Here is a 21,239-nt window from a genome sequence, read left to right as displayed (position 1 = left end):
GCTCTATCTGTGTCGGCCATCGCGTAGAGACTGCGTCTTGGGGTACCCCAAGGGTGTGTTTTCCTTGCATTATTTCCCTCTCCGCTCCTCTATTTCTCTCCCCCCCCCTAGCAGAAGGCCTATTGTGGGGTCTGGGTAGGAGTAGAGAATGACGTAACATCACGTTGTTGGAAGATAACCCAACGTTGGGCTACAGCAACGTGACGTTAGGCTTAGGCTGTTGAGAGGTAGCCCGGCCGTTGTTGCTGCGCGACATTAACTTGGGAGATACCGCGTTAAGTTGGGGAACATAACGTCCGTACCTGCTTTAGGTAACGAGGTGGAAAGAGCTCCGACTTAACAAAGCCCTGAGGATCTGGGCCTAAGAGGTCCACCATCCAGTCTGCAAGCGAATGTCCACGCCGCCCGGGACAGTGTCTGCGGCGCTCGGGATAGCGTCTGCCGCGATGGAGTTGCGAGGGGTTCTGAACGGGACCCCCCCCCCACGTTAATCCTTCGGTCTTGCTACAGCTGCACCTCCCCAGTATCAAGAGGTTACTTTGACCCGACGCTCAGGACATAGCCTGCAACGTTTCGCAATAAGGTCCAGACGTCGAGTACCTCGAGTAGTGGGTTAAATGAATATACTATGGCAGAACCTGAGGGGAGAATCTTTACAGTGGTAAGCAAATGACATATATCTCAACAAATATATCTGCACCACTTATGGAACATAACATATATTTCTAGGGCGTTGGAAACCAGACACTGGATGTCACTGTCCCTCCACTCATGACCACACGCATGAGCTACGATCACACGGCTTATTAAAATGATTATTGACAATGTGCTCTTCCAAAATCCTCGCTTTGAGTCATCGAACACATCGGTGGCAGGTGAAGTTATGTCTCCTGCCAAGATTATGTAGGATATTGCTTGGTCTGCCGCTCTAAGTTATGTTTCCGACCGGGAAACAGCGTTGCAGTCGTTCGTGGTAACTACACGCAGCTTAGGTGTAAAGTTAAAGTAAACGCAGACAACGCAACGATACGTTAGTTAGGCCATACACCCAGACCCTGAAATAAGGCTTCTGCAGGGCCAGGATGGGGTGTAACCCCACAGTTAGGGATGATGTACCCTATCTCATTGTGATACCCTGCATTGTTTTCCTTCTGGCACTGCTAACGGGATGTATTTTGACTGTTGGGTCTGCATATAATGTATTTATTTATAAGACCATTTATAGTGCGTCCTTATCCAGGGCGCTGCGCATTCGTTAGTACAGACACAATCTATGGTTTTTTGGTGCCTGAGGCACAGGGCGATAGAGTGACTTGCCCAAGGTCACAAGGAGCCGACACTGGGAATTGAACCAGGCTCCCCTGCTTCACACTCACTGCCCTGGAACAGGAGTGTGTGTTCCCTGCCTGCGCCCCTCAGCCTCGCTGTTGCAACAATGTTTCGATCCCTTTTTACCAGGCTGGACGGCGCCCCCTGCCCTTCCTAGGGGGTAATGTCCCAGTTAATTTCCCAGCAGCCCAGACCAGCATGCTGTCTCTTAGTAACAGCAGCCATCCGGAGCTGTCATCTCTCCTATCCTGGGAAAGTTACGGATTTTTACCTATTCCTATATCCTGCATTTATCCCACTTCCCTCATCGCTCCCCTTCCCCTCCATCTCTTCCCCTCCCCTCCATCGCTCCCCCTCCCCTCCATCGCTCCCCTTCCCCTCCATCTCTGCCCCTTCCCCTCCATCGCTCCCCTTCCTCCTCCATTGCTCTCATGTCCCAGTATTCCCTCGGTACTTCCCCCCCTTTTTATTTGTATGTTGTTGCCCCAAATAAACACTTCAGCCAGTGAGAAGTTTCCCTCGCTTGATATATGGGATTGAGTTAACCTGCCCCTACTCATCTCTCAGGCTGTGCTTGGTCCAGAACACTCAGTATCATCGTTTTGTCGAGTCAGTGTCCTTTACTCGCTGAGCCTCCTTCTGGACATTGATGGTACTGCATTAACCTTACTGATCTAGGTAACCGGGGGCGGGGGGACGGGGGTGCGGGGGGATGGTGAGGTGACCAGCTCCAGGTTTTTTAATCTGTGCCTATCCTTTCTTGATTAAATTAACCCTGTCCACACTGGCTTAGTGGACGGGAGCAGTGAGGGGGGAAGCATGGTGGGATGAAGCTCTTTGGGGAGACGCTCTTTGGGGAGACTCGTGTGTTCTCGTATCAAAGAGAGCCCTGAGGTGAAGGGATAGCAGATGGACCATGCCAATGGCCGTGCTCCTCACTAATATCTAACGGAAAGGAGATGAGTGGGACCATATCAATGGCATTAAGAAGCTGGCTGGACGGCAGAAGCTCCTACCAACATCTGCAATGTCCCTTCTGCCCTGTGCCCCAGATATATATACATCTATGTTGGCAACGTGTGGCCCTCTTGAGGATGCCAGGACCGCACATACGGCCCTTGAGGTATGTCTTGTGGTCTACCCCTGCTCTAAGGTCTCACCAAATTCTGGAAGTGAGTAGACTTCCCCATCACAATCTCTACAAAGGGTGGTCATTCATCAGCAGAGTTATGTGCATGTATTCATGGTTATAACATCATTTTGAGTGGTACTATTTGGTACACGGGGAAGGCCTTCTTAGATGTCTTTTGGATGTTGGCTACCGTTTAGCAGAATGTGATTGTGGTGCCTGTGTGGGGTTATTAGCAGTGGTGTATGTCCTCGCTATCATGCACATACGACCAACGTTTGATAGAGACCGGTCATCGACGCGGAGAAAATGGCAGGCGGTCACTTTGAACAAAACCAGTAGACCAAGTGAGTCTTGCTTCAGAAAAGAGTTTATTTGGATAAATCATGCAAAGAGAGAGAAATACATGGGGCGATTAACATTGAACAGAGCAAGCACAACCACTGGTGGTATGGATACCGGTTTATGTACCTTCCAACCGTATGCACATACCGGATCCCTTAAAGACTACCGTGCAGCTATAGGTTTAACCAGTGTGGCTCTAAATTAACCTTCTTTCTGTAATCCGTCAAGTGGTCACATCCCAAACTAGTGCAGTCCCGTGAAAGAAAGGGAAATAAACAAAAAAAAAGGATTTCTATATCAATCCTGCAGGTTTCCAGTTTGCAGTAATAGTGTTTTTTTTTTCATGAAAAGATGGCCGTCCCGTCCCCAGTTAGACCTTCTCTTCCACTTCCACCACTTTGCTGGACACGACCTTCCCATCGACCACCTCTTCAATGAATTTTTTCACTTTGATAGTTCTCACCGATCCTAATTAGAAAAAAAAAATACAATTAAAAAATTAATCTCGAGTTCGATCAACGATAGCAGGGAGCGGGTTACAGCGGGCGATGATAGCAGGGAGAGGGTTACAGCGGGCGATGATAGCAGGGAGGGGGTTACAGCGGGCGATGATAGCAGGGAGAGGGTTACAGCAGGCGATGATAGCAGGGAGCGGGTTACAGCGGGCGATGATAGCAGGGAGAGGGTTACAGCGGGCGATGATAGCAGGGAGCGGGTTACAGCGGGCGATGATAGCAGGGAGCGGGTTACAGCGGGCGATGATAGCAGGGAGCGGGTTACAGCGGGCGATGATAGCAGGGAGCGGGTTACAGCGGGCGATGATAGCAGGGAGCGGGTTACAGCGGGCGATGATAGCAGGGAGCGGGTTACAGCGGGCGATGATAGCAGGGAGCGGGTTACAGCGGGCGATGATAGCAGGGAGCGGGTTACAGCGGGCGATGATAGCAGGGAGCGGGTTACAGCGGGCGATGATAGCAGGGAGCGGGTTACAGCGGGCGATGATAGCAGGGAGCGGGTTACAGAGGGCGATGATAGCAGGGAGCGGGTTACAGCGGGCGATGATAGCAGGGAGCGGGTTACAGCGGGCGATGATAGCAGGGAGCGGGTTACAGCGGGCGATGATAGCAGGGAGCGGGTTACAGCGGGCGTGTGAAGTCTCCCGGCTAGTCATCGATGTACCCGAACCCCTGTGTAATGCGGCAGGCAGAAGCTTATAGGGGACCCCGTGTTACAATGAAGAAGAAGCACAGAGTGACAAGCTGCGTGCTCGTTTGCACGCCGGTACCCAGAATGGCTGCGCGGTATACTAAGAGATAATGGGGAAGGGCGGGGTTGCAGACCTGTGAACGTGTCACCTAAGTAAGAAACTTATTAAATGATTCAGTTATAAGACTTGTTTTTTTTTTCTTTTGTCTGCGGGTTAGACCACAAATGTCCACTACCCCTTCGTGTCCAGTAGGGGGCAGGAGAGGATTTGTGATCACGGCTTAAACGTTTCTTTTACTTGGCAATAATTCGCTACGGGTAAAAGGCGAATAACTTGTGTCTAAGTTGTCAGCGAACCTGTTGATTTGGGATTTTCTTTGGGACTAACATCCCTACAATTGTCACTTTGAAGCAGCCAGACAAGGACTTCTACTGAGGCAAGAGACACATTCCAGCGTCGGAAGTAACGCACAGAACGCTGCTTCTTAACCTGGGGTGCTGCGCCGCCTGGGGTGCTGTAACACCCAGGGGTGCCTCGGGCTGACGGGTGCTGATGTGTACAATGTACGATCAGGCTCGGAGTCACAAGGACTGACCGCCGGTGGATGTTGTCATTAGTTTAACACCCCTACAACAACGTGGCGGCAGTGAGTTGTTTGGGGGGGGACTGGTAGGGGGGCGCAGGAGAACCTCCTACATTTTGTGTGCCCAAAACAGGCACCGCGCTGGTTCCTCTACTGGTCCAGCACTCCTGCCAACCGACCCCCCCCCCGCGGAAGTCCCACCCCCCCATGCAGCGTGCCGCGCACCCGTAGCGCTCTGCGTAATACGCGCAGCCGGTCTCGCTAGTGTCCGACTTTGTTATTTATTTTAAATACGCTACTCGTCAAGAAACGCAGAAGAAAGGCGCGCGCAGGAAGTCAGGGCGGACGCCCGCCCCGATGATCTACAGCCCGGGACTATAGGAGCTCTTCCCTTCCCCGCAGAGCTTACAATCTATGTTGTGTTGGTGTCTTGTTGTTTTATAATCCCCCCCCCCCCCTGTGCTGTATTGTCTTTGCACAGCACGGTGTACACTGTGAGTGCTATATAAGTGAAGGTATACATACATCTTTTACCTTTGCTGGAATCTGAGGTACCACCTCTGGCTGTCCCGGGGGTTTGTCCTGGGGTCTGGCCACTGGGGTGGGAGAAGAAACAGGCACCGATTAACAGAACAGTAACACCCTTCAACAAGGAGCGGGCCAACTCCTGCCCTAAAGGGCCACAGTCTTCGACTGAGCCAGCGATTGAGCCACCTGCGCTGAAGCAGGGACTGATTGAGCCACCTGCGCTGAAGCAGGGACTGATTGAGCCACCTGCGCTGAAGCAGGGACTGATTGAGCCACCTGTGCCGAAGCTGGTATATCCCAAAAACCTGACTTGTCTTCGACTGAGCCACCTGCGCTGAAGCAGGGACTGATTGAGCCACCTGCGCTGAAGCAGGGGCAGCTTGAGCCACCTCTGCTGAAGCAGGGACTGATTGAGCCACCTGTGCTGAAGCAGGGGCTGATTGAGCCACCCGTGCTGAAGCAGGGGCTAATTGGGCCACCTCTGCTGAAGCTGGGACTGATTGAGCCACCTGTGCCGAAGCAGGTATATCCCGAAAACCTGACTTGTCGGGGGTACTTGAGTACCACAGTTGGCCCAGCACCCCTGACCCATCCCATGCTATCCCTCCTAGGGCATGCCGTACCCTGGGTCAAAAGTGCCACAGCGCTAACTTCATAAGCCTCGTGTGAAATTGCGCCGGCGAGGAAGAGTCCCCGGAGGCCAGACGGTGTCATCGGCGTTCCCTCGTTCTTACCCTACGCCATCCAGCAACTTGCGGTAGGTCTCAATCTCCATCTCCAAGCGGGTCTTGATGTCCAGGAGCTGCTCGTACTCGGCGGTCTGGCACTCGAGGTCGGACCTGATCTGGGTCAGCTGCGCCTCGGCGTGGGAAATGCTGACCTGTATTTGGGATATCTGGACGCAGTAGCGCCCCTCGGTCTCTGCCAAGGTCTCCTCCAGAGATTTTTTCTGCCGACGGCAAGAAAATAAAAATACTGTTAAGGATTCGTCTTTAATCTATTCAAAGTAATCTCCTCCTGTGACAGGGCAGGGGACATATTTATCTCATCTAACCTGGCAATTATTTCTGCCTGCTACAGTATGAAACTTTTTGGGGTGTTGAACACCTCTCTAATAGCGCGCCTGAGATCAGAAGCAGTGTAAGGAACCACAACCCTCTCTAATAGCGCGTCTGAGATCAGATGCAGTGTAAGGAACCCCGACCCTCTCTAATAGCGCGTCTGAGATCAGCTGCAGTGTAAGGAACCCCGACCCTCTCTAATAGCGCGTCTGAGATCAGATGCAGTGTAAGGAACCCCGACCCTCTCTAACAGCGCGTCTGAGATCAGATGCATTGTAAGGAACCCCGACCCTCTCTAATAGCGCGCCTGAGATCAGATGCATTGTAAGGAACCCCGACCCTCTCTAATAGCGTGTCTGAGATCAGATGCATTGTAAGGAACCCCAACCCTCTCTAATAGCGCATCAGATGTATTGTAAATACCTAGGAACCTTGATGTATGCAGATCCACATATTCCCAGTGAAAACGATACCAGAACTTCACACCAGTCAGCACCAGACAACCCATGCTACAACTAGTCACACTTTTGTTTTGCTCCATACCATGGCAAGTTGAGACTGAAGTTCAATCTCCAAGGATTGGAGGGTTCTTCTAAGTTCCGAGACCTCGCTCTTGCTCGATGTCGTCGCCTGCACTCCTTGGGATATTTCTTTCTGCAAGCCGGTGCTCTGCCAGGGGAAGGGAAGAGTGATTAGCACGGGATTCCCAGCGATTTGGGGTGGGGGGGGGATTCCATGAGAAAAGGTTTCTTACCAATTTGTCGTACTGGTCTTGGGCATCCTTGCGATTTTTTTCGGCCAGGGCCTCATACTGGGCTCTCATGTCGTTCAGCAGCTTGGTCAGATCGATGCCTGGAGCAGCATTCATTTTCACGCTGACCTCGCCCACTGTCGTTTCTGTGGTGCCTTTGCCTTCCTAAATAGTGGAATGCATAACGGGTTACAATGGACCTTTGAATATGAATGCATCTAGCCCATTCATTAATGTCTCCAACTAAAGCTACGGCATAGAGTTGAAGTTCCTGCGGGACGAAGCTTTACCTCCTCATGGTTCTTCTTGAGAGCATTCAGTTCCTCGGTCAGACTCTCAACCTGGGATTCCAGGTCAGACCTGCACAGGGTCAGCTCATCCAGGACCCTACGCAGGCCGTTGATGTCGGCCTCCACGCTGTGGCGGAGGGCCAGCTCATTCTCGTACCTGACAAAAAGAAAGATATGGTTGTTGCTTCCTACATGTTCCATGATAAGTGTTGTACAGCTCACCATGGTGACACCAGGCGATGGCCTTTATTGGAAGGTCATGATGGCAAGCAAAGCAGTATAATGATAAATGATGGTTGCATGCCAAGGGATAAACTGAATGTTGAGTTGTTGTTGACCATTTCCTTGAGAGAGATTCTTAAACGTCTGACGTTTGTATCTATGGACTATGATGACTATGAGCATGACTTCTTACCATCGTCCTCTGGAAGATATTCATAATATACAGCTCAACTCCCGCCCTCAAGACCTCCAACAGGTCAAGTTTTAAGGATAACTCTGCTGTAGCACTGTGAGGGGTTGGAGGGGTCAGTCAAAGACAGAGCCACTTATAGAGCCACCTGTGCTGAAGCTGGGGTATCCTTGAAACTTGACCTGTTGGAGGTTCTTGAGCCCCCCCTGATATACATCATACCAGATACTTCACTGATCTAAAATTCAACTCACTTCATCTTGAAGTCATCAGCAGCCAGTCTGGCGTTGTCAATCTGCAAGACGATGCTGGCATTCTCGGTGGTTGCCTTGATGATCTGCAAAAGAGAGAGAGAGATATAGTGGTACGAAAATTGTGCAAGTTCAATGACATCTGAAGGTCATTAATAACAAATATAAGCGGACAGCCTTTGGCGCAGCCGAAGGGCAGCCAAAGGGTGTGAGCCGTTTGCTGCCGTTCGGTGATGTTAAAGCTGCTCTATTTCAATCTGAAACTCATAAACCCTTTATCCCTTGTACCCAATTTTGCAACTCTATCTCTGAATTCACTGTATAACCTCTTGTTCTTTTAATGTAACCATGCATTTGTTATAACTCTGTGCCCAGGACATACTTGGAAACGAGAGGTAACGCTCAATGTATTACTTCTCGGTAACACATTTTTTGTAAATACAACAAATAAATGAATAAAATACGTTTGAACCTGCCAACATGTTTTGGTAAACGCAGTGAAATTCGGAGATACCAGAGAATACCACCAGGTGGACGTATAGTAGAGAGGTCCACCCCCTTCCTCGGGGATGAGTGTGGGAAGAGGTTGAATGAGGTACAGACTAGCATGTATGATCCTGTTACATTACCAAGAGGACGGTGTACGGCTAGGACCTCACATTTGCATTATGACATATCTTCAGACACAACGATCATAAAACACAGGACAACATTATTACTTAGATAAGACCACCAGTATTAAATGAAACAAAGGAGAGAGTCACAATATTTCTACACGCTGAGACAGTTTTCCGGGTTTACCTTAGGTTTCAGATCTTCAATTATTTTATAGTATTTGCTGTAGTCCTTGCCCGGTTCCCCGGTGGATCCCCCCGGGCGTTGCTTGTCGTACCATTCCTTAATCTTGCGTTCCAGCTCGGCATTAGCTGCTTCCAGTGCATGGACCTTGTCCAGGTAGCTGGCCAAGCGGTCGTTGAGATTCTGCATGGTTTGCTTCTCGTTGCCGGAGAAGATGCTATCGCCACCGCCATAGCCACCGCCATAGCCACCTCCACCACCACCACCACCGCCACCACCGTGTCCACCGCCGTGTCCACCGCCGTGTCCACCGCCGTGTCCACCGCCGTGTCCACCTCCGTGTCCACCGCCGTGTCCACCGCCGTAGCCACCACCACCACTACCGCCCCCACCACCATAGACAACTCCACCACCTCCATAACAGCCTCCTCCACCACCACCACTGTAGCCACCTCCACCACTGCCGTAGCCACCTCCACCACTGCCGTAGCCACCATCACCACCGCCGTAGCCACCTCCACCGCCCCCTAAACCACACTCACCATAGCCACCCCCGCCATAGCCCCCGCCTGACGACCCTACGCTAACTTTCTGGGAGGAATGGGACGACTGTTGGACAGAGCGGTAAGACATGTTGTCGAAGCAAGAGGACACCCTTTCCAGGTGTAGAGAAAGCAGCTCGAGTGGAAAGTGTGGTAGGGCGACAGCTTGGATCCTTTATACGTTGAACCCAAAGGGTGTGCCCCATCTACATTTACATTTTTGTTTCTTCTCCGATCAGCAGAATTGCTTGCCAATTTATTTCCAACTGCCTATACCTGTATCAATTTCCATTATTAATCAGCTTGCATCACCTTGTCCGCTGGCGTTGCTGCCCTCGGGGTGTTTGTTATGTTAAGATGGTTGATGGGTGGAGTGGAGAGAGTCGTTCCTCTGCAGCAGCGAGTTCACACGAGTTGTGTGTGGAAACCTCTCCCCACCCTAAGCTCTTCGATGCAGGGATTCCCCTTCTCCTCGTGTCTCATTTTCAAGTCGGGTGCGCTTATCATTGGGTTGCATTATATTTTCCTACCATGTAACCCCCAGTCTGTATATTACACGCTGCCTGTATGAAGATGAATATTACCCCCAAAATTGCCCAATTTTTTGCCTTGATACATATGCCCTAATATATCATTATAATTATAATATAATTATATATGATTAATGGTGGCAAACCCTACTTCTTTATTTTCCGATGGGCCGGGCGTTTTGGGTGCCGGAGAACAAGGGCAATAGTACGCAGCTGTTCTGCGGAACCGGCGTCCTCTGCGCCGTGAACCGTAGCAACGAATGAGCCAAAGCGTGGTATCTACGGATACAGCGAGACTCGCGGATTTCTGGCACCGGCTGGCCCGGCGCCGGAGGCTGATGGGGGACCGATGCGGAGATACGGCGGCAGGGGGGGGGGGAGACATTTTCGACCCTGGTTATTCTCTCCTCCGGATCGGGGGGGCTTTTAGGTACTGGGGGGGGGGGAAACTAAGCGGTGAGGGAGGTGGCAATGTCACACGTTTACAGTGCACGCGTCGGCGCGACCAAAAATCTGGTAGTCACTGTTATTTTATTTTTTCGGCGACGGTCTCCCCTTGCGGCCAATCAGAGTTTGTCAGCGTTTGTCATCCAATTTAATCCGTCGGCGCACGCACATCGCGGTGTAAGAAACCGCCCGTTCCCGGGCCAGGTCTCTGCGCTGTGATTGGTTAGGACGACATCTATTAAGAAGCCATAAAGAAAATCTCTGTGCTGCAATGTATGGTCTTCTGTTTTTTGTTTTTTGGTTCTTCGGATTGAGGTTTTCAGGATATCCCTGCTTCAGCACAAGGCGGCTAAATGCAAGGAGTGGGGGGTGGGTATCCATTCCGGATGCATGGACGGACGGACGGAAGCCGTATCTCCGGAGCTGCGGGTTTAAGCGTTTTCGGGCCCGCAGTTCCAGAGGGAGTAACGCTACCGGTTAGAGTGTGAGCTCTTCTGCGCAGGGACTCAGAGTCAGAGACTGAGCCACTGATTGAGCCACCTGCGCTGAAGCAGGGATATCCATAAAACCTGGCCTGTTGGTGGCCCTAGAGGACAAAGTTTGAGACCCCCTGATCTAATGTCTTCTAGAGGCACCAGCCCTCCAGCAATTAAAATGTTTAAGGGGTTTAAGAGAACCGCGCGAACACATGTGGGTTGAAGGGTCGTACTCCGGCTAAGACTTCCACCGCTCCCCATCTTGGGAATCTGGGACCTGCTAAGTATTGAGGCTTGATCCTCAAGCTGAGGAACCCATTATTGCGATGGCTGCCTCTACTACTGCTGGTTCTGAAGCTATTCCATCCTCATCCGTGATATATTTGTGTCTTCACACTACCAGCAAGTGTTGAGCTGTACTAAGTAGAACAATACAGGGCCTAACCCTGAAAACCCATTATTTTATTTTGGTTACCACGGCCTGTAAAGTGACTCGCCCAAAGCTACAGGGCGCCACGGCCTCCTGTCCCATTCCGGTATGGACGAATACTGCTTGACGCAAAATACCCAAAGCTGGTAGAGAGTGAACGTGAAGGGAAAGGTTGAGATGACAGACACAAGTGTAACCCCCAAGAAGAAGTTCTGTTGAGCGAAACGCGCGTCGGGTATCAGCGACGTCAGATATGTCAGCCATGCAGGCGCAGCTCTAACTGTGTCGGCCATCACGTAGAGACTGCATCTTGGGGTACCCCAATGGTGTGTTTTCCTGGCATTATTTCCCTCTCCGCTCCTCTATTTCTCTCCCCCCTAGCAGAAGGCCTATTGTGGGGTCTGGGTAGGAGTAGAGAATGACGTAACATCACGTTGTTGGAAGATAACCCAACGTTGGGCTACAGCAACGTGACGTTGGGCTTAGGCTGTTGAGAGGTAGCCCGGCCATTGTTGTTGCGCGTCATTATCTTGGGAGATACCGCGTTAAGTTGGGGAACATAACGTCCGTACCTGCTTTAGGTAACGAGGTGGAAAGAGCTCCGACTTAACAAAGCCCTGAGGATCTGGGCCTAAGAGGTCCACCATCCAGTCTGCAAGCGAATGTCCACGCCGCCCGGGACAGAGTCTGCGGCGCTAGGGAAAGCGTCTGCCGCGATGGAGTTGCGAGGGGTTCTGAACGGGACCCCCCCCCCCCCACGTTAATCCTTCGGTCTTGCTACAGCTGCACCTCCCCAGTATCAAGAGGTTACTTTGACCCGACGCTCAGGACATAGCCTGCAACGTTTCGCAATAAGGTCCAGACGTCGAGTACCTCGAGTAGTGGGTTAAATGAATATACTATGGCAGAACCTGAGGGGAGAATCTTTACAGTGGTAAGCAAATGACATATATCTCAACAAATATATCTGCACCACTTATGGAACATAACATATATTTCTAGTGTGTTGGAAACCAGACACTGGATGTCACTGTCCCTCCGCTCATGACCACACGCATGAGCTACGATCACACGGCTTATTAAAATGATTATTGACAATGTGCTCTTCCAAAATCCTCGCTTTGAGTCATCGAACACATCGGTGGCAGGTGAAGTTATGTCTCCTGCCAAGATTATGTAGGATATTGCTTGGTCTGCCGCTCTAAGTTATGTTTCCGACCGGGAAACAGCGTTGCAGTCGTTCGTGGTAACTACACGCAGCTTAGGTGTAAAGTTAAAGTAAACGCAGACAACGTAACGATACGTTAGTTAGGCCATACACCCAGACCCTGAAATAAGGCTTCTGCAGGGCCAGGATGGGGTGTAACCCCACAGTTAGGGATGATGTACCCTATCTCATTGTGATACCCTGAATTGTTTTCCTTCTGGCACTGCTAACGGGATGTATTTTGACTGTTGGGTCTGCATATAATGTATTTATTTATAAGACCATTTATAGTGCGTCCTTATCCAGGGCGCTGCGCATTCGTTAGTACAGACACAATCTATGGTTTTTTTGGTGCCTGAGGCACAGGGCGATAAAGTGACTTGCCCAAGGTCACAAGGAGCCGACACTGGGAATTGAACCAGGCTCCCCTGCTTCACACTCACTGCCCTGGAACAGGAGTGTGTGTTCCCTGCCTGCGCCCCTCAGCCTCGCTGTTGCAACAATGTTTCGATCCCTTTTTACCAGGCTGGACGGCGCCCCCTGCCCTTCCTAGGGGGTAATGTCCCAGTTAATTTCCCAGCAGCCCAGACCAGCATGCTGTCTCTTAGTAACAGCAGCCATCCTGAGCTGTCATCTCTCCTATCCTGGGAAAGTTACGGATTTTTACCTATTCCTATATCCTGCATTTATCCCACTTCCCTCATCGCTCCCCTTCCCCTCCATCTCTTCCCCTCCCCTCCATCGCTCCCCCTCCCCTCCATCGCTCCCCTTCCCCTCCATCTCTGCCCCTTCCCCTCCATCGCTCCCCTTCCTCCTCCATTGCTCTCATGTCCCAGTATTCCCTCGGTACTTCCCCCCCTTTTTATTTGTATGTTGTTGCCCCAAATAAACACTTCAGCCAGTGAGAAGTTTTCCCTCCTGGCGGCTTGATATATGGGATTGAGTTAACCTGCCCCTACTCATCTCTCAGGCTGTGCTTGGTCCAGAACACTCAGTATCATCGTTTTGTCGAGTCAGTGTCCTTTACTCGCTGAGCCTCCTTCTGGACATTGATGGTACTGAATTAACCTTACTGATCTAGGTAACCGGGGGCGGGGGGACGGGGGTGCGGGGGGATGGTGAGGTGACCAGCTCCAGGTTTTTTAATCTGTGCCTATCCTTTCTTGATTAAATTAGCCCTGTCCACACTGTCTTAGTGGACGGGAGCAGTGAGGGGGGAAGCATGGTGGGATGAAGCTCTTTGGGGAGACGCTCTTTGGGGAGACTCGTGTGTTCTCGTATCAGAGAGCCCCGAGGTGAAGGGATAGCAGATGGACCATGCCAATGGCCGTGCTCCTCACTAACATCTAACGGAAAGGAGATGAGTGGGACCATATCAATGGCATTAAGAAGCTGGCTGGGTGGCAGAAGCTCCTACCAACATCTGCAATGTCCCTTCTGCCCTGTGCCCCATATATATATATATCTATGTCGGCAACGTGTGGCCCTTTGAGGATGCCAGGACCGCACGTATGGCCCTTGAGGTATGTCTTGTGGTCTACCCCTGCTCTAAGGTCTCACCAAATTCTGGAAGTGAGTAGACTTCCCCATCACAATCTCTACAAAGGGTGGTCATTCATCAGCAGTTATGTGCATGTATTCATGGTTATAACATCATTTTGAGTGGTACTATTTGGTTCACGGGGAAGGCCTTTTTAGATGTCCTTTGGATGTTGGCTACCGTTTAGCAGAATGTGATTGTGGTGCCTGTGTGGGGTTATTAGCAGTGGTGTATGTCCTCGCTATCATGCACATACGACCAACGTTTGATAGAGACCGGTCATCGACGCGGAGAAAATGGCAGGCGGTCACTTTGAACAAAACCAGTAGACCAAGTGATTCTTGCTTCAGAAAAGAGTTTATTTGGATAAATCATGCAAAGAGAGAGAAATACATGGGGCGATTAACATTGAACAGAGCAAGCACAACCACTGGTGGTATGGATACCGGTATATGTACCTTCCAACCGTATACACGTACCGGATCCCTTAAAGACTATCCGTACAGCTATAGGTTTAACCAGTGTGGCTCTAAATTAACCTTCTTTCTGTAATCCGTCAAGTGGTCACATCCCAAACTAGTGCAGTCCCGTGAAAGAAAGGGAAATAAACAAAAAAAAAGGATTTCTATATCAATCCTGCAGGTTTCCAGTTTGCAGTAATAGTGTTTTTTTTTTCATGAAAAGATGGCCGTCCCGTCCCCAGTTAGACCTTCTCTTCCACTTCCACCACTTTGCTGGACACGACCTTCCCATCGACCACCTCTTCAATGAATTTTTTCACTTTGATAGTTCTCACCGATCCTAATTAGAAAAAAAAAATACAATTAAAAAATTAATCTCGAGTTCGATCAACGATAGCAGGGAGCGGGTTACAGCGGGCGATGATAGCAGGGAGAGGGTTACAGCGGGCGATGATAGCAGGGAGGGGGTTACAGCGGGCGATGATAGCAGGGAGAGGGTTACAGCGGGCGATGATAGCAGGAGCGGGTTACAGCGGGCGATGATAGCAGGGAGCGGGTTACAGCGGGCGATGATAGCAGGGAGCGGGTTACAGCGGGCGATGATAGCAGGGAGCGGGTTACAGCGGGCGATGATAGCAGGGAGCGGGTTACAGCGGGCGATGATAGCAGGGAGCGGGTTACAGCGGGCAATGATAGCAGGGAGAGGGTTACAGCGGGCGATGATAGCAGGGAGCGGGTTACAGCGGGCGATGATAGCAGGGAGCGGGTTACAGCGGGCGATGATAGCAGGGAGCGGGTTACAGAGGGCGATGATAGCAGGGAGAGGGTTACAGCGGGCGATGATAGCAGGGAGCGGGTTACAGAGGGCGATGAAGGCAGGGAGCGGGTTACAGCGGGCGATGATAGCAGGGAGAGGGTTACAGCGGGCGATGATAGCAGGGAGCGGGTTACAGAGGGCGATGATAGCAGGGAGCGGGTTACAGCGGGCGATGATAGCAGGGAGCGGGTTACAGCGGGCGATGATAGCAGGGAGCGGGTTACAGAGGGCGATGATAGCAGGGAGCGGGTTACAGCGGGCGATGATAGCAGGGAGCGGGTTACAGCGGGCGATGATAGCAGGGAGCGGGTTACAGCGGGCGATGATAGCAGGGAGCGGGTTACAGCGGGCGATGATAGCAGGGAGCGGGTTACAGCGGGCGATGATAGCAGGGAGCGGGTTACAGCGGGCGATGATAGCAGGGAGCGGGTTACAGCGGGCGATGATAGCAGGGAGAGGGTTACAGCGGGCGATGATAGCAGGGAGCGGGTTACAGCGGGCGATGATAGCAGGGAGCGGGTTACAGCGGGCGATGATAGCAGGGAGCGGGTTACAGCGGGCGATGATAGCAGGGAGAGGGTTACAGCGGGCGATGATAGCAGGGAGCGGGTTACAGCGGGCGATGATAGCAGGGAGCGGGTTACAGCGGGCGATGATAGCAGGGAGCGGGTTACAGAGGGCGATGATAGCAGGGAGCGGGTTACAGAGGGCGATGAAGGCAGGGAGCGGGTTACAGCGGGCGATGATAGCAGGGAGAGGGTTACAGCGGGCGATGATAGCAGGGAGCGGGTTACAGCGGGCGATGATAGCAGGGAGAGGGTTACAGAGGGCGATGATAGCAGGGAGCGGGTTACAGCGGGCGATGATAGCAGGGAGCGGGTTACAGCGGGCGATGAAGGCAGGGAGCGGGTTACAGCGGGCGATGATAGCAGGGAGCGGGTTACAGCGGGCGATGATAGCAGGGAGCGGGTTACAGCGGGCGATGATAGCAGGGAGCGGGTTACAGCGGGCGATGATAGCAGGGAGCGGGTTACAGCGGGCGATGATAGCAGGGAGCGGGTTACAGAGGGCGATGATAGCAGGGAGCGGGTTACAGCGGGCGATGATAGCAGGGAGCGGGTTACAGCGGGCGATGATAGCAGGGAGCGGGTTACAGCGGGCGATGATAGCAGGGAGCGGGTTACAGAGGGCGATGATAGCAGGGAGCGGGTTACAGCGGGCGATGATAGCAGGGAGCGGGTTACAGCGGGCGATGATAGCAGGGAGCGGGTTACAGCGGGCGATGATAGCAGGGAGCGGGTTACAGCGGGCGATGATAGCAGGGAGCGGGTTACAGAGGGCGATGATAGCAGGGAGTGGGTTACAGCGGGCGATGATAGCAGGGAGCGGGTTACAGAGGGCGATGATAGCAGGGAGTGGGTTACAGCGGGCGATGATAGCAGGGAGCGGGTTACAGAGGGCGATGATAGCAGGGAGTGGGTTACAGCGGGCGATGATAGCAGGGAGCGGGTTACAGAGGGCGATGATAGCAGGGAGCGGGTTACAGCGGGCGATGATAGCAGGGAGCGGGTTACAGAGGGCGATGATAGCAGGGAGTGGGTTACAGCGGGCGATGATAGCAGGGAGCGGGTTACAGCGGGCGATGATAGCAGGGAGCGGGTTACAGCGGGCGATGATAGCAGGGAGCGGGTTACAGCGGGCGATGATAGCAGGGAGAGGGTTACAGAGGGCGATGATAGCAGGGAGCGGGTTACAGAGGGCGATGATAGCAGGGAGCGGGTTACAGAGGGCGATGATAGCAGGGAGCGGGTTACAGCGGGCGATGATAGCAGGGAGAGGGTTACAGCGGGCGATGATAGCAGGGAGCGGGTTACAGCGGGCGATGATAGCAGGGAGCGGGTTACAGCGGGCGATGATAGCAGGGAGCGGGTTACAGCGGGCGATGATAGCAGGGAGGGGGTTACAGCGGGCGATGATAGCAGGGAGCGGGTTACAGAGGGCGATGATAGCAGGGAGCGGGTTACAGCGGGCGATGATAGCAGGGAGCGGGTTACAGCGGGCGATGATAGCAGGGAGCGGGTTACAGCGGGCGATGATAGCAGGGAGCGGGTTACAGCGGGCGATGATAGCAGGGAGCGGGTTACAGCGGGCGATGATAGCAGGGAGCGGGTTACAGCGGGCGATGATAGCAGGGAGCGGGTTACAGAGGGCGATGATAGCAGGGAGCGGGTTACAGCGGGCGATGATAGCAGGGAGCGGGTTACAGCGGGCGATGATAGCAGGGAGCGGGTTACAGCGGGCGATGATAGCAGGGAGAGGGTTACAGCGGGCGATGATAGCAGGGAGCGGGTTACAGAGGGCGATGATAGCAGGGAGAGGGTTACAGCGGGCGATGATAGCAGGGAGCGGGTTACAGCGGGCGATGATAGCAGGGAGCGGGTTACAGCGGGCGATGATAGCAGGGAGCGGGTTACAGCGGGCGATGATAGCAGGGAGAGGGTTACAGCGGGCGATGATAGCAGGGAGCGGGTTACAGCGGGCGATGATAGCAGGGAGCGGGTTACAGCGGGCGATGATAGCAGGGAGAGGGTTACAGCGGGCGATGATAGCAGGGAGCGGGTTACAGCGGGCGATGATAGCAGGGAGCGGGTTACAGCGGGCGATGATAGCAGGGAGCGGGTTACAGCGGGCGATGATAGCAGGGAGCGGGTTACAGCGGGCGATGATAGCAGGGAGCGGGTTACAGCGGGCGATGATAGCAGGGAGCGGGTTACAGCGGGCGATGATAGCAGGGAGAGGGTTACAGCGGGCGATGATAGCAGGGAGCGGGTTACAGAGGGCGATGATAGCAGGGAGCGGGTTACAGCGGGCGATGATAGCAGGGAGCGGGTTACAGCGGGCGATGATAGCAGGGAGGGGTTACAGCGGGCGATGATAGCAGGGAGCGGGTTACAGCGGGCGATGATAGCAGGGAGCGGGTTACAGCGGGCGATGATAGCAGGGAGCGGGTTACAGCGGGCGATGATAGCAGGGAGCGGGTTACAGCGGGCGATGATAGCAGGGAGCGGGTTACAGCGGGCGATGATAGCAGGGAGAGGGTTACAGCGGGCGATGATAGCAGGGAGCGGGTTACAGCGGGCGATGATAGCAGGGAGCGGGTTACAGCGGGCGATGAAGGCAGGGAGCGGGTTACAGCGGGCGATGATAGCAGGGAGCGGGTTACAGAGGGCGATGATAGCAGGGAGCGGGTTACAGAGGGCGATGATAGCAGGGAGCGGGTTACAGCGGGCGATGATAGCAGGGAGCGGGTTACAGCGGGCGATGATAGCAGGGAGCGGGTTACAGCGGGCGATGATAGCAGGGAGCGGGTTACAGAGGGCGATGATAGCAGGGAGCGGGTTACAGCGGGCGATGATAGCAGGGAGCGGGTTACAGCGGGCGATGATAGCAGGGAGCGGGTTACAGCGGGCGATGATAGCAGGGAGCGGGTTACAGCGGGCGATGATAGCAGGGAGCGGGTTACAGCGGGCGATGATAGCAGGGAGCGGGTTACAGCGGGCGATGATAGCAGGGAGCGGGTTACAGCGGGCGATGATAGCAGGGAGCGGGTTACAGCGGGCGATGATAGCAGGGAGCGGGTTACAGCGGGCGATGATAGCAGGGAGCGGGTTACAGCGGGCGATGATAGCAGGGAGCGGGTTACAGCGGGCGATGATAGCAGGGAGCGGGTTACAGAGGGCGATGATAGCAGGGAGCGGGTTACAGCGGGCGATGATAGCAGGGAGCGGGTTACAGCGGGCGATGATAGCAGGGAGCGGGTTACAGCGGGCGATGATAGCAGGGAGCGGGTTACAGCGGGCGATGATAGCAGGGAGCGGGTTACAGCGGGCGATGATAGCAGGGAGCGGGTTACAGCGGGCGATGATAGCAGGGAGCGGGTTACAGCGGGCGATGATAGCAGGGAGGGGTTACAGCGGGCGATGATAGCAGGGAGCGGGTTACAGCGGGCGATGATAGCAGGGAGCGGGTTACAGCGGGCGATGATAGCAGGGAGCGGGTTACAGCGGGCGATGATAGCAGGGAGCGGGTTACAGCGGGCGATGATAGCAGGGAGCGGGTTACAGCGGGCGATGATAGCAGGGAGCGGGTTACAGCGGGCGATGATAGCAGGGAGCGGGTTACAGCGGGCGATGATAGCAGGGAGCGGGTTACAGCGGGCGATGATAGCAGGGAGCGGGTTACAGAGGGCGATGATAGCAGGGAGCGGGTTACAGAGGGCGATGATAGCAGGGAGCGGGTTACAGCGGGCGATGATAGCAGGGAGCGGGTTACAGCGGGCGATGATAGCAGGGAGCGGGTTACAGCGGGCGATGATAGCAGGGAGCGGGTTACAGCGGGCGATGATAGCAGGGAGCGGGTTACAGCGGGCGATGATAGCAGGGAGCGGGTTACAGCGGGCGATGATAGCAGGGAGCGGGTTACAGCGGGCGATGATAGCAGGGAGCGGGTTACAGCGGGCGATGATAGCAGGGAGCGGGTTACAGCGGGCGATGATAGCAGGGAGCGGGTTACAGCGGGCGATGATAGCAGGGAGCGGGTTACAGCGGGCGATGATAGCAGGGAGCGGGTTACAGCGGGCGATGATAGCAGGGAGCGGGTTACAGCGGGCGATGATAGCAGGGAGCGGGTTACAGCGGGCGATGATAGCAGGGAGCGGGTTACAGCGGGCGATGATAGCAGGGAGCGGGTTACAGCGGGCGATGATAGCAGGGAGCGGGTTACAGCGGGCGATGATAGCAGGGAGCGGGTTACAGCGGGCGATGATAGCAGGGAGCGGGTTACAGCGGGCGATGATAGCAGGGAGCGGGTTACAGCGGGCGATGATAGCAGGGAGCGGGTTACAGCGGGCGATGATAGCAGGGAGCGGGTTACAGCGGGCGATGATAGCAGGGAGCGGGTTACAGCGGGCGATGATAGCAGGGAGCGGGTTACAGCGGGCGATGATAGCAGGGAGAGGGTTACAGCGGGCGATGATAGCAGGGAGCGGGTTACAGCGGGCGATGATAGCAGGGAGCGGGTTACAGCGGGCGATGATAGCAGGGAGCGGGTTACAGCGGGCGATGATAGCAGGGAGCGGGTTACAGAGGGCGATGATAGCAGGGAGCGGGTTACAGCGGGCGATGATAGCAGGGAGCGGGTTACAGAGGGCGATGATAGCAGGGAGCGGGTTACAGAGGGCGATGATAGCAGGGAGCGGGTTACAGCGGGCGATGATAGCAGGGAGCGGGTTACAGCGGGCGATGATAGCAGGGAGCGGGTTACAGAGGGCGATGATAGCAGGGAGCGGGTTACAGCGGGCGATGATAGCAGGAAGCGGGTTACAGCGGGCGATGATAGCAGGGAGCGGGTTACAGCGGGCGATGATAGCAGGGAGCGGGTTACAGCGGGCGATGATAGCAGGGAGCGGGTTACAGCGGGCGATGATAGCAGGGAGCGGGTTACAGCGGGCGATGATAGCAGGGAGCGGGTTACAGAGGGCGATGATAGCAGGGAGAGGGTTACAGCGGGCGATGATAGCAGGGAGCGGGTTACAGCGGGCGATGATAGCAGGGAGCGGGTTACAGCGGGCGATGATAGCAGGGAGCGGGTTACAGCGGGCGATGATAGCAGGGAGCGGGTTACAGAGGGCGATGATAGCAGGGAGCGGGTTACAGCGGGCGATGATAGCAGGGAGCGGGTTACAGCGGGCGATGATAGCAGGGAGCGGGTTACAGCGGGCGATGATAGCAGGGAGCGGGTTACAGAGGGCGATGATAGCAGGGAGCGGGTTACAGCGGGCGATGATAGCAGGGAGCGGGTTACAGCGGGCGATGATAGCAGGGAGCGGGTTACAGAGGGCGATGATAGCAGGGAGCGGGTTACAGCGGGCGATGATAGCAGGGAGCGGGTTACAGCGGGCGATGATAGCAGGGAGCGGGTTACAGCGGGCGATGATAGCAGGGAGCGGTTACAGCGGGCGATGATAGCAGGGAGAGGGTTACAGCAGGCGATGATAGCAGGGAGCGGGTTACAGCGGGCGATGATAGCAGGGAGCGGGTTACAGCG

General features: G+C 54.3%; 2 protein-coding genes across 4 annotated transcripts in view; both read right to left on the bottom strand.

Annotated features, from left to right (window-relative positions):
* Window positions 1-2,810: 2,810 nt before the first annotated feature.
* Window positions 2,811-9,456, bottom strand: LOC142473122 (keratin, type I cytoskeletal 12-like). Of its 2 annotated transcripts, none has more exons than XM_075580283.1 (8): window positions 8,688-9,456; window positions 7,890-7,972; window positions 7,224-7,380; window positions 6,937-7,098; window positions 6,726-6,851; window positions 5,856-6,070; window positions 5,119-5,189; window positions 2,811-3,271 (listed from the first exon to the last, which is right to left on the bottom strand). In XM_075580283.1, coding segments are annotated over exons 1-8 (1,446 nt in total). In that variant the 5' UTR covers window positions 9,318-9,456; the 3' UTR covers window positions 2,811-3,269. The 2 variants fall into 2 exon arrangements, with proteins under 2 accessions (XP_075436398.1, XP_075436397.1); XM_075580282.1 differs by having other exon boundaries at window positions 5,128-5,189; window positions 8,688-9,455.
* A 4,738-nt stretch (window positions 9,457-14,194) lies between these two features.
* The window catches only part of LOC142473119 (keratin, type I cytoskeletal 12-like), a 17,967-nt gene continuing 10,922 nt past the window's right edge, over window positions 14,195-21,239 (bottom strand). For both annotated transcript variants that reach the window (XM_075580279.1, XM_075580278.1), the window contains exon 8: window positions 14,195-14,657. In XM_075580279.1, coding sequence (XP_075436394.1) covers window positions 14,656-14,657 — 2 coding nt within the window. In that variant the 3' untranslated portion in view covers window positions 14,195-14,655. The remainder of the gene's footprint in view (window positions 14,658-21,239) is intronic.

This window comes from Ascaphus truei, chromosome 23, assembly GCF_040206685.1.
Source record: "Ascaphus truei isolate aAscTru1 chromosome 23, aAscTru1.hap1, whole genome shotgun sequence".
NCBI classification, from domain to species: Eukaryota; Metazoa; Chordata; class Amphibia; order Anura; family Ascaphidae; genus Ascaphus; species Ascaphus truei.
The sequence above is the reverse complement of the archived record's forward strand: the minus strand, read 5'-3'. Positions and strand labels throughout refer to the sequence as shown.

Excerpts from the sequence above, each read along its gene's own strand:
- LOC142473122 (XM_075580282.1), bottom strand. The coding sequence starts at position 9,317 with ATGTCTTACCGCTCTGTCCAACAGTCGTCCCATTCCTCCCAGAAAGTT. Across the intron at positions 7,973-8,687 it reads TTGAAGATCTGAAACCTAAG|ATCATCAAGGCAACCACCGA; the intron begins GTAAACCCGGAA and ends TCTCTTTTGCAG. Across the intron at positions 6,852-6,936 it reads AAGACCAGTACGACAAATTG|AGCACCGGCTTGCAGAAAGA; the intron begins GTAAGAAACCTT and ends TTCCCCTGGCAG.